This window comes from Capra hircus, chromosome 26 (assembly GCF_001704415.2).
Source record: "Capra hircus breed San Clemente chromosome 26, ASM170441v1, whole genome shotgun sequence".
Lineage (NCBI taxonomy): Eukaryota > Metazoa > Chordata > Mammalia > Artiodactyla > Bovidae > Capra > Capra hircus.
The window spans coordinates 33,167,524-33,179,984 of record NC_030833.1 but is presented as its reverse complement, the minus strand read 5'-3'; the positions used below and the strand labels follow the sequence as shown (position 1 = coordinate 33,179,984).

At 50.8% G+C, this 12,461-nt stretch overlaps 1 protein-coding gene across 1 annotated transcript in view; it reads right to left on the bottom strand.

Annotated features, from left to right (window-relative positions):
• Positions 1-12,258, bottom strand: part of SLIT1 (slit guidance ligand 1) — a 172,807-nt gene extending 160,549 nt beyond the window's left edge. Inside the window, exon 1 of the mRNA XM_013975176.2 lies at positions 11,815-12,258. Coding sequence (XP_013830630.2) covers positions 11,815-12,011 — 197 coding nt within the window. The 5' untranslated portion in view covers positions 12,012-12,258. The remainder of the gene's footprint in view (positions 1-11,814) is intronic.

The following is a 12,461-nucleotide window of genomic DNA, read 5'->3' as shown; positions in this document are numbered from 1 at the left end:
ACCCAGACACGAACTTGCTGGATTGTATGGTAATTCTATGTTTAACTTCTTGAGGAATCATCATACTGTTATCCACAGCAATTGCCCTGTTTTAAATTCCCAGAAACAACTCAGAAGGGTTCCAGTTTCTCCACGTCCTCGCTGCCACTTGTCATTTCCTGGTTTTTTATAGTAGCTGCCCTAATGGGTGGGAGGTGATCAGGGCTCAGCAATTAATCCCAACTCCATGGTGTATTCTGTTCTGAGGCCCAAAGTGCACCCCAGTGCCTTCACTACTGAGGTCCAATTTTCTTCTTGCCAATGCCATTCTCAGGTCTGCGGCCTGCCCCGAAACCACAACCCTAGAGCCAGGCCCCACTTCCAGCCACCAAGCCTCCACCTCCAGCACCTACAAGCCCTGTCTCCCCCTCTCCCCAGGCCCCTGAGAGGGTACCCACCAGCTAACTCCCTGACCCTGACCTTCACCTGCAGCACCAACTGCTGGCATTCCCCAGCCCCTAAGCTGGACACCCCTCCCTATGCCAGCTTGCAACTTGGCTCAAGCCAGTAAACACATGCAGACAGGAATCAATCTTAGCCCCTTTATGCCTTAGGGCTAAGCCCTGACAGAGGTTTTGTAGGTGCTAAATGAATGTCTGATGAATGAATGAATAAAGCCAGGCTTTATCAAGATGGATTGTCAAATTTAAAAATTAAACACAGGATTTCCCTGATGGCACAGTGGATAAGAATCCGACACCAGCGCAGGAGACACAGGTTCAAAGTCTGATCCAGGAAGATTCCACTTGCAGTGGAATAGCCAAGCCCGTGTGCCACAGCTACTGAGCTCGAGAGCTGCAACAGCTGGAGCCCGTGGACCGCAACAGAAGAAGCCGCCGCAGTGAGAAGCTCACACACCACAGCGAAGAGTAACCCCACTCGCCACAGCTAGAGAAAGCCTGCACCCAGCAACGAAGACCCAACACAACCAAAAAAATAAACAAAGTTCAAAAACACATTAACTACAAGCACATCTCAGAGCCTCAAGTCTCAGAGCACCACTTACCAGCTGGCTGTTTGACCCAGGACAGATGGCTCCACCTCTCTGAACCTTCTCATCTAGCAAGCAGTGGTTAAGTGCAGCCTGCTTTCATCCCCCTTTTCTGGGGGTTCCAACTCCACAAAATCAACCAACTGCAGATCAAAAGTATTCACAACAAAAAAAATTCCAGAAAGTTCCAAAAAGCAAAGTCATTTACATTTTTATTTACAACTATTTATATCGTATTTATCTCACATTAGGTATGATAAGTAATCTAGAGATGATTTAAAGTACAGGAGAGGATGTGAGTAGGTGATATGCAGATAGTACACCATTTTACACAAGGGACTTGAGCGTGGGGGGGTTTGGAACCTTGGTGGTGGTGGGTGGGTGTATGTACTGGAACCAGTCCCTCCGGATACTGAGGGAAAACTGTAATGCCTTCCTCCCAGGACGGTTATGAGGAGTGAGAGTGGATGCTGGGTAAAGCATCTGGGTCGGAGCCTGCTCACAAAGTAAGGGCTGTGGATGGTGACCACCAGCACCATCACAACTCCCCCCCTGATGCCCTCCACCGCTGCGCTCTGGCCTGGCATAGGTCCATCCCGCCCCTCTCCCCAGGGCTCGGCCTCCTTTCCACAGTCGCCTCCCGCTCCCTCTCCCCGCGACGGGACTCCCATCCGCCAGCCTCTCTGCAAACATCTCTGAGCGGCCTCCTGCGGAGCGCCTGTGCTTGTTCTCTCCTCCCGCAGACTCCCTCACCACCTACTCGCTCCCCACCATCTGCTTCCGCCTTCCACTTCTCCCGGGAAACCGTTCTGCCCAGCTTTGCCAGTGACCCCCAGTCCCAGCCCCAGAGCGTTCCTTGGCCCTCGTCCCCAGACAGACTGGCTGCTCTCCACACGGTTAACCCTCTCCCCCGCCCCATCTCCAAACGCCTTCTTCAGCTTTGGCAGTAGCTGCGCCGCCCAGGTGGGAATCACAAACGTTGAGCCAGGACCCCTGCATTAAATCCAGAATGAAAGCTCTTCTTGCTCCTCCCCAGCTCCTCCCTGGTGGCTCTCCCTTCCAGCTGCCCTTTGGGCGGTCCTCCTGCCTTCAAGGGATGCACTTTCTTTACCAGGAAACCCCGTAGTGTTTCACAGCTCCTCCCACCGCCGAATCACCAAAATGGCCTTTGCCTTTAAGACCTGCTGACTCAACACCTCTGGGACGGGCCTGGGAATCTGCATTTACACCAGCTTCCCAGGAGATTCTTCTTCCCTCTGACGTCTCTGTCCCACTGCCCTCATGGACTCCACCACTTCCCCAGGAGACCCTCCCAACTGTCTCTCCATTCTGAACACCCAACAGAGTCACCTTCCCCTGTTCCTACCTCTAGGGTTATTTTTTTCACATAGTTTTTATTGGCAATTCAAACAAAAGAAGAGAAGCCAATTTCACGGCTTCTCCTCAAGGGTCAGTCACCCCCCACCCCCCAACCTTACCCTGCGAGATCATTCTCCCAGGCTTGGGCCATGGGGTCACTCATGATGGTCCCATTTGCTCTTTCTGCACTCTCAGCCTCAGCCCAGGTCTGCCTCCTCTCATTCCCTGGCCTCCACGGTGCCCTCCAGACCCTTTAAGGACTATAGTAGATGCCTGCTGCTGTAGCAAAGTGAAGTGAAGTGAAGTCGCTCAGTCGTGACCGACTCTTTGCGACCCCATGGATTGTAGCCTACCAGGCTTCTCCATCCATGGGATTTTCCAGGCAAGAATACTGGAGTGGGTTGCCTTTTTCTTCTCCAGGAGATCTTCCCGACCCAGGGACTGAACCCGGGTCTCCTGCATTGTAGGCAGACGCTTTACCATCTGAGCCACCAGGGAAGTCCACTTAAACACAAGACAAATGTATTCTCTTACAGTTCTGGGGATTGGAAGTCCAAAATCAATCTCACTGGGTTAAAGTCAAGATGCTCCCAGGGTTGCAGTCCTTTCTGGAGGCTTTAGGGGAAAATCGACCCCCTCTCCTTTCTCATCTAGAGGCCGCCTGCATTCTCGGGCTCGTGGCCCCTTCTTCACATCAGTCCAACCGCTAGCTTCCACCGTCACGTTTCTCCCGCTATTGACTCTGACCCTCCTGCCTCTCTTTAGGAACACTGGCGATTTTGCTGCATGTGTGCTCAGTGGCTCGGTCACGTCTGGCCCTTTGTTTCCCTGTGGACTGCAGCCCTCCAGGCTCCTCTGTCCATAGGATTCTCCAGCTAAGAATACGGCAGTGGGTTGCCATTTCCTCTTCCATGGGGTCTTCCCAACCCAGGGATCAAAAGCACATCTCTTTTGTCTCCAGCATGGGCAGGCAGATTCTTAACTACTGTGCCACCTGGGAAGTCCATGATTTTGTTGAGCCCTCCCAAATAATCTAAAATCATCTCTTATCTCAAGACCTTCAAGTTAATCACATCTGCCCAGTTCCTTTGGCCCAGTAGGGTAACATATTCATAGGTTCCAGTGATTAGAATATGGACATCGTAGAGGATCGTTATTCAGCCTACCACAATGACCACATTTCCTAAAGTAAAGATCAGGATCATGAAATATCCTACCACAGGTTTAAAAAAAAATTCATTAAACACATTTTTTGGAACAACTAAGATGCACCAGGAGATGGAAATACAAAGATACATGAGACACAGTCCCTGCCCTCAGGAAACTCAAAACCCAAGGCACCCATCAAGAAAACCACCTTCTTAAAAAGAAATAAGATTTTTCTTCCCTACAGAAGAATTACAATTAATAAATGTAGAAGGAATGAGGGAAATAGAAAAGCAAAATTGGATAGTAATGGTTGCAGGCAACATCCATTAATGGATGCTAAAATTAGTAGGTGAGAATTTGAGGACAAAAAGGATATTACATACTCTCAAAGTATCTCCTCCCAAGTATTTAATAATCGCAAATGTAAAAATCACGTTATAGTGGTTAAACCTGGCAGACACCATCTTAACCAAAAGATCGAGATTAGCATCACCAGCAATGACACAGCTCGAAGTCACCCACCTCTGACAGGATGCTGTGGGAAGAATACATCACCTTGGTAGCATTCTTGACAAAACAGAAAACACCAAATGCAAACTGAAGAGCAGTCTACAAAATAAATAACTGGTTATTTTTATAAGTGTCAAGATCATAAAGAACAATGAAAGACTTAGGAATTATCACAGGTTGAAGGGGACTAAGGAGAAATGACAATTAGATGCCATGTGGGACCCTGGATTGATCCTGTAATAGAAAAAGACATTGGTGGGGAAACTAACGGAATGCAAATAAAGCCTATACCTGAGCTAACTGTAGTGTACCAATGTCAATTTTTTGGTTTTGATCAGGGAATTATGATTAAGAAAGATGTTAACACGGGAAGCTGGATAAAGGGTGTATGGGAATTCTCTCTACTATTTTTGAAAATTTTCTAACAGTCTAAAATTGCTTTGTTTTCTTCTTTTGTTTTGTTTTATTTTATTATTCAGATGCGCCAGGTCTTAGCTGTGGCAGGCAGGCTCTTTAGTTGCAGCGCTCGGGTCTCGTTCCCTGACCAGGGATCAAACCCAGGCCCCCTGCATTGAGAGCACAGAATCTTAAGCACTGGACCACAAGGAAAGCCCCTAAGATTGTTTTAAAAATAAAAGTGTTTTTTAAAAGAATAAAAACACAACAGTGATAGAAAATCCGCTGTCAGAAATCGCAGTCACCATAACCAACTGGTGGGCTGCTGTCTATGGGGTCGCACAGAGTCGGACATGACTGAAGTGACTTAGCAGCAGCAGTAGCAGCTGAACATCAAAATAATGTACTAACATTATTACAAATTATAACCCAATGAATAAAAGAATAATCTGCAGTCCATACTATTATAAATAAATGACAAACAGATGGAGAAGTTGCAGTTCTTCCTTACAGTAGAATGCCAGGTAATACATAGAGAGAAAATGATGGAGTCAGAAATTTCTCATCAGTGGTACTAACACTAGTGAATGAAAGTTTGATGAGCAGGATATTTACATGGATAAGTATCTGCTGGCAAGTTAATTATTAATAACAAAAGAGAAATAGCAACTTTTGAGCAGAGAAGCCAAGAAGACACAGAATTACCAAGCAATCTAAAGCTAAAATCACCAGTATTGGGACAAATTGACATCATGTATCTTCTGACATGACCCACTGAGAAGGGCACAACGTTGCTTGTTTAGCATTCCCGGCAAAAAATGTGTAACCTGAATGCAGTCATGAGAAAAGAGCAGACGAAGCCAAACTGAGGGGCATTCTGCAAAATAACTGGCCAGTATTCTTCCAAAATGTCAAGGTCGAAAAAAAGAAAGGGTAAGGAACTGGTCCAAATTAAAAGGAAACTAAAGAACCATGACAAGCAGATGCCCTGTGTGATCCTGGACAGGATTCTGAGCCTGGACAACAAAAAAGCTACAAAAGACATTATTAGTACCATTGATGAAATTCTAACATGAGCCAAGGAGTAGATTATAATCTTGTACCAATGTTAAATTTTCTGATTTTCATAGCCTTACTGTCCTTAGAAAAATACACACTGAAATATTTAGAGGAAAAAAGTTATGTCTCCAATCTACTCTTAAATGGTTCAGGAAAAACAGTGTGTGTGTGTGTGTGTCTGTGTGTGTGTGTGTGTGTGTGTCTGTGTGTGTAACATATGATAAAGCAAAGTGGGCAAAGTACAAACAGCTGAGTCTGGATAAGGGATATTCTTTTGTTGCAACTCTTTGGTATTTGAAATTATAACAAAATAAAAAATTACAATGAACCAAGGGATCTTTTTGGGTGATGGAAATATTTTAAAACTGGGCCATGGTGATTTATTAAACATCACTGAATAGTAAAAAAAAATAATAATAACCTCCAATGGCTCCCCATTCCCGTGGCCTGTGCCCACCTGTTACTTCAGTCTCCCCTCTCAGAACTCACCAACACAAACGTTCACCCCATCAGCTGGGTCTGCTCCTCATTCTCCTTCCCAAACGTACGGCACTCACCTCTGGATGCCCCCAGACTCCCTTGCCTGGCTTCACCACTAGCCCACCTAATTCCTGCCCAACCTTCAAGGCCCGGTTCAAATCCCACCTCCCGCAGGGCTTCATCTCCTCTATGTCTCACTTCCATCTCCTCATCTCTAACATCCATGGAGTACTTTCTACATGCCAACATTATTCTAACCATCTTACGTGACTATTTCATCTGAAGTCACAGCCCTACAAGGTAAATGCTCCCATTTTACGGATGAGGAAATTGAGTCACTAGTGAACCGGCTGAGTTTTCTCAAGTGGTAGCTGACGAAGCCAAGATTCAAACCAGACCATTCTCACACCCAAGGCTGCCCTGGTCGCCTGCTGTGCTCTGCGTCCTGCATCCCTGTGAGCATCCTTACACATCTGTTCTTTCACAGACAGACCTTTCTCCAGCCTCCAGGCTGCAAGCTCCCAGAGGAGCGAGTCCGTACCCTGGACCACTCCAGACACTCTGCACACGGCAGGTGCCCAACAGCTGTTTGTCTGCCGCAGGCTGGGATCCAGAAAGAAGAGGAGGGGGTCTCGAGCTCAAAAAGAGGAGCCAATTCTCCACCCCGAGCACATCCCAGCTCCCTGGCTACTGCCCAAAGCCCGGCCGTCATCTGCTCTGGGTAATAAGTATTTGTATAGTGATAATTACAGCATTTGGGAAGAAAATCCCATTAAGCAAGAGCCCTGCCGAGCTGCTAATGCCGGCACAGAACTGAAGGCGGCAACTCTGCCAAGCTCCCGTCTGCTCCCAATAATGTGGGGGCTGCCTGTCCCCGCCTGCCTCCCATCAGCCCGCCCCCAAAGAGCACGGCCACCCCTGCTGGCAGCCTCGGGCAGCCTGGGCCACCACAGCCAGCCTCCTGCCTCAGGGAGGGGACACCACAGAAGGGGCAGCCCGGTCTCCATGTCCATCAGTGTTCCCTGGGGATCCAGAGCCCCTGGAGGATGCCTGGCGAGAGGGTAGGGCTGTGCTGGGATCCAGCATTGAGTGGTGCCCGAGTTCCTTTCACGGCCCTGCAATTCTCTGTCACCCTAATAACAATAATACCACTACCGTTTATTGGGCACTTGCTGTCTGCCAGGCCCAGTGCAAAGTGCTTCTCCCTGCATCACCACATTCAACCCTTGGGACCACCCTCTGAAGCAGGTCCTGTCATCACCCCCATCTTACGGGCGAGGAAATGGGAGTCTCAGAAGTCACACTTATCCCAGTTTGTGATTACGTGATTCTTCTCATATTGTGTCATTCATCTCCATCTCCCCTGCTGGACTAAATTCGGAGAGAAAGGGGTGGTTTCAATTTCCAGCCGGGACTATTCATTCGGCACCATGCAGACACTCGAGAGACAGCTATCTGTTGAGTGAGTGAATTAAACCCCATAACCTGCCCACGGTCCCCACAGCTGCTAAATGGCAGAGAGGGGCTAAACAGCTAAGCAATCTGGCCTCAGAGCTGTCCACCTTGCAGAGAGGCCCTGCAGAACACTGACCTGCACCCCAGATCCTCAGGGACGTGGGGTGGCCCAGGGAAGGAGCACTCTGCGTGCAGCCTGGCCAACACTCAAATGTTTGTCTCCTCCTACACTCCTGCCCCACCTGAACCCTCAAGCCTTCAGCGTGAGCTTCTCCAGTAATAAAAATAACAATCACCTCACCTAATGCTTGAATTACAAAGCATTTGCACACACGTAGAGTAAGAGAAGTCTGGTAAAAACCCAGAGCTAGCAGGTGTCACTCTCCCCAGAGGGAGAAGGACGGCAAGACACCCAACATGCGCCAAGTGAGCCTCCAGGTCCTCCACATGCACGCTCTCACTGAATCCCCACCATCAACCCGCAGCCGTCACCCCTTCTACAGGTGGGGAAAGTGAGTCTCGGGTCTGATGGAGCGGCAACACCAGGCAGCACCACCAGCCACTCGGAGCCCAGCAATAAGCCCAGCACACCTGCTGCTGGAGACACGAGCCTCACCAGAAGCCGACATCCCTGCAGCTCTCTAGTGCAGGAGACCAGAGTCCTGCCCAGACAGCCCAGGCCCCGAGGCAGACATGGCTCCTGTCTGGCCCCCTGAGCCCTCTCACTGCAGCCACCACCCAATCACTATTTGGAATTCCAAATAGGCTCCCAGACAATAAGCCTGAGGGTGCCCTGGGCAGTCTTCCTTAGTCACAACCACCAATCCCCATTGAAGGAGGCTCCAGACACAGGTGGCTAAACTGGGAGAAGGCAAGGGCCTCCCAGGCCTTGGCAACTGGCAGGGAGCTAGGGCAGAGGATGGACTGGCTAGGAGGCAAGGGAACTTATCGAGGAGGTAGGAACGTAGATCCCCAGGGCCCAAAGAGCAGGGAAAAGTGCTGGACCTGGAGGAAAACAGAAGTCAGCAGGCCTTCCCAGGGCCCTCTCACCATCCTCAAGCCTCTCTCTCCTCTCTGCATCCTACACCCACAAGGAGCATCAGTGGCAAGCCTGGAATACAAGTGTCCAGAGTCGAGGGGAGAAGTGGGGTCCATGTGCACTGCACACTGTCTGAGACACTCTAGTCCAAAAGATCCTTTCAATAAAAAAAAAAAAAACCTGAAAGCCAAGGTCCTTGAGTGGAAGAAAAAACAATATTGGCCATGACGGGGTCCCCTGAGTCTGGGCCCTACAAAGAGACGAGCTCCCAGGCCTCCTCCATCACACCCCCAACCTTGCCCTGGATTTCAGTTGTTCCTCTGCAGTGAATTATTCAGCATCCCTTCCCCACCAGCCCAACCAGCCCACAGACCCTCTGGGTGAACCCATTTCCTCAACAGCTCTGGAGCCTGCTCAGCCTCTTCCCAGAAGTCCCTGCAGCAAACCAATGACAATTTCTTCCCACAGGAGGAGACGGGCTGGACCCTGAGGTATGGAATACATGATCATAAAGTTGCTGGGCTGCACAGGCTGCGAGAGAAACTGCCCGGAGGACAAAAGACAAACGAACGCACAGCTGCGGTCTATAAAAATTTCACAGCCTCGGAAGAAGCCACTGTTTCGGGCTCTGATACTGCATGACACCCATATTGATTAGACAGAGCATTTGCCACAGTTATTTTGAGTCTGCCCAAAGCCTCTTTTCAGGATGTGCTTTTCCTCTTCAAATGGCTCTTTCGCGGCCTGTCTGTTGAAAACACAGACTCCCTCGGCTTTCACAGCCTTTCCCACTCTGAGAAGTCATGCACATAGCAAGGTTCAGACCTGACAACTCACTCCTGGGTCCCAACCCTGAAGTCTCTAAAGAAAAAATCCAGATAGAGATAGGCCTTCCTGACCCTTCCCAACCTCAAGTCCCATCACATCCCCCTGGACGCGGCATGTTTCAGCCCTGGAGCAAACTGGTCCATTTGCCCAGCAAGCCGGGCATACTCACATTTGTAGGCCTTTCGCTCATGCATTCCCTGTCCGGGCCACCTGCCCCTCCCCTTGGCAAAATCTGACCCAATCACTGATGGGTCCCAAGGTACCCTCATAAGACAGTCTATTCTCTGAGAACTTCCTTCACCTGAGAAAAGGCCTTCTAATCCCAAAGCTTCCCCCATGACCCCACTCTGCTGCCAGAGTTTACAGTTCCATGTCCCCTGCCCCATCCTCTCAACGGTACATTCCTTGGGAGCGGGGCTTGCTCACCCCCAGCTGGAGCCTCAACACCCAGGGCAGCTACTGGCTCCCTAAATGTTTGCTGACTTCAGTAACAAGACTCTTCTGCTGATCCTATCATAATGAACAAGGTGCTCATTTAGCAGGCCTCACAATGTACTAAGCACTTTCCATACATTATCTTCAGTCCTCACAAGAACCAGAGACCTTATGTATCAACAGCCTCCTTTTCCTAATAGAAAACAACAATGGCTCAGAGAAGTTAAGTAATTTGCCCAAGGTCACACAGCACATGACTGACTTTACACCAGGAAATTTTACTTACATCACATTCTGATTTGCAAGAATTCAAGAGTTCATAAAAGTTAAAACAGACCTTGTCCTCAAATCTAAAGGTGGAGAGAGAGCAAGAAAGGAGATGACTTCAAGACTCAGACCCAAAAGCAAAGGAGAGGAGCTAAAATTCTCAGACCTAGGCTGCTACCAGGGTAACAGCTACAGGAGAAATGCCCGAAGGACAAGGCAAACGAACAGAGAGGAGGTCCAGAGGGAACAGGTATGGAGGGTGACCCTGCAGCCTTGGGGATCCTCTAGACAGATTTCTGACCTTCTGTTCCTCTCCAGGACCACACAGGATCCCCAAGGAATGTCAGTTTGTTCTAGCCTCTGCTGATGCAGCATCTTTCCCCAGCATCACAACACACACACACACACACACACACACACACACACACACACACACACACACACACACTCTTGCCTCGATTCCCATCTAGATTGCATCTAGATTGCAAATTCTCTGAACCCTCCACGGGAATTTCTCAGTCTCAGCCAATGTGCTCATTGCTGACCTTGGTACAGAGTTTGATCCAGGAGACCGTTCTCCCCAGGGTCAGATTTCTGCCTCTGACCAGCTGGGAGTCATGAAAATACGCTCAAAAGTTCTCAAGAACCACTGCAGGGGCCCAGGAGTGTGAGAAGGAGAAGGCGGGTTTCAAAGGGGCTGGCAGCCTCCTCCCAAGTCCAGTTCAAAAATCTCCCAAGGCAGCCACCTCTACAAGCACAAAGGCCCCGCATGAGACCAAAAATCTACACACACAGCCCGTGGACAAGGAGATTCTCCCAGCTTTGTGCGAATGACTTAGGTAACCCCACAGATCCCAGGAATTCACACACACATATTCTGCAAGATAATTGGGGAAAACAAATTATATAGACCTATAAACACACAGGCAAGCTAACCACATACACACATGCTAACCACTCACACGCTACAGAGCTTAGCCAGTCTAGAAAGGGATGAGTTTTCTCAAGAATTTAGAAGTGAGAGACAACAGGCTAAGAGAAATAATGTTTTTTTTAATGACTTGTCATGGTCAATGTCTTTAACCTCGTGTCTCCCACTCCTAGTTCCTGACCTCTCAGCATTATTCACAGACTCCTGGTTCAGGTCACATGTACCCCTCTCTGGGTGCTGAATATAACATATCCCAAGCCTCAAACCCCAGTTCCTCAAGTCCATTGTCTGGGTTGGGGATGGCTGGATGTGTGGTGGGGGACCATGCCTCCCACCTGCAAGGGAAAAATTCTAAAGGATCTGGGGCAAACAATGGGGAGCAACCTGGGTGTGGGGGGAGGAGGACCAGAAACTTCAACTCCATCCCCTCCTGCTGCCCATCAGCAACCTGCAAGCCCTCAGAGCCCAAACGCACACCTTCCACTCAGAACACAGACCGAGCCCCATGTGCCCAGAAGGAGCCACGGTGCCTGGTGAGCAGGAGGCACGTCCCTCCTGGGGCCAGCTAGGCTTTCTGGCACCAAATCATAGACGCCCTGGAGAAACCAAGTGCTGGCCCAGTGGGAAGGCCTGCAATACGGAGCGCAGGGTGCAGGTGTGAGGATGGGAGCTGACAGCCCCCCAAGGGCCCTTCGAATCCCAAGAAAGGGAAAGGGTAGCGCTCCTGGCTCCTGGCCCCTGGCAGGCACTGACTCCTTTATTCGCTGCAGAGCCCAGGCCCCCACGGTCCTGCCCCCATCTTTGGCCCTGAATTGCGTCGGGGTGGGAAGGCAACCTCCGGGCTCCCCGCGGGCTAAGGATGGGGGCCATACTCACAGGCGCTCCGTGTTCCGCGGGATGTTCTTGGGAACGGCCCGCAGCCCGGTGCCGTGGCAATCCACCGTGGTGCCAGCGCAGGTGCAGAGGGCGGGGCACCCCGTGGCACCCAGGCGCCACGAGGCTGCCCACAGCAGCAGCCAGAGCGCGGGCCGGACGAGCAACGCCGAGGGCCCCCTCAGGGGTGTCAGCGCCATGGTGCCCTCACCGCGTCCCGCTTCCGTGCCAGACGGCGGCAGCCGCTCACCATCCCCGTCCGGGGTGGCCTCCAGGTGCAGTCCCGGGGCAGAGCCCCCGAGAGACCGTGAGCTTGTACGCTGCGCCCTTGCGGGCTGGGTGGCACCTTGCTCCTCCAAGCGCCGGCGCCTGTGCGCGGACGGAGGGAGCGCGCCTTGGGCGGAGGGCGCTCGGCTTCTCTCCGTTTCTCTCTGGCTGCGTCTCCCTCCCTCCCTCCAGCTCCCAACTGACTGCTGCGAGGAGGAAAATGGGCAGGCCCCGCGCGCGCACGCACCCCGCGCACACACACATACACACACACACTCACACCCGCACGCTCGCTCCCACCCGGCAGTCATCCATCAATCGAAAAGCACATAACCAGAGCCAGACTCCTCCCCGCCCTCCCCCCACGCCCCCTCCCCGCCCCC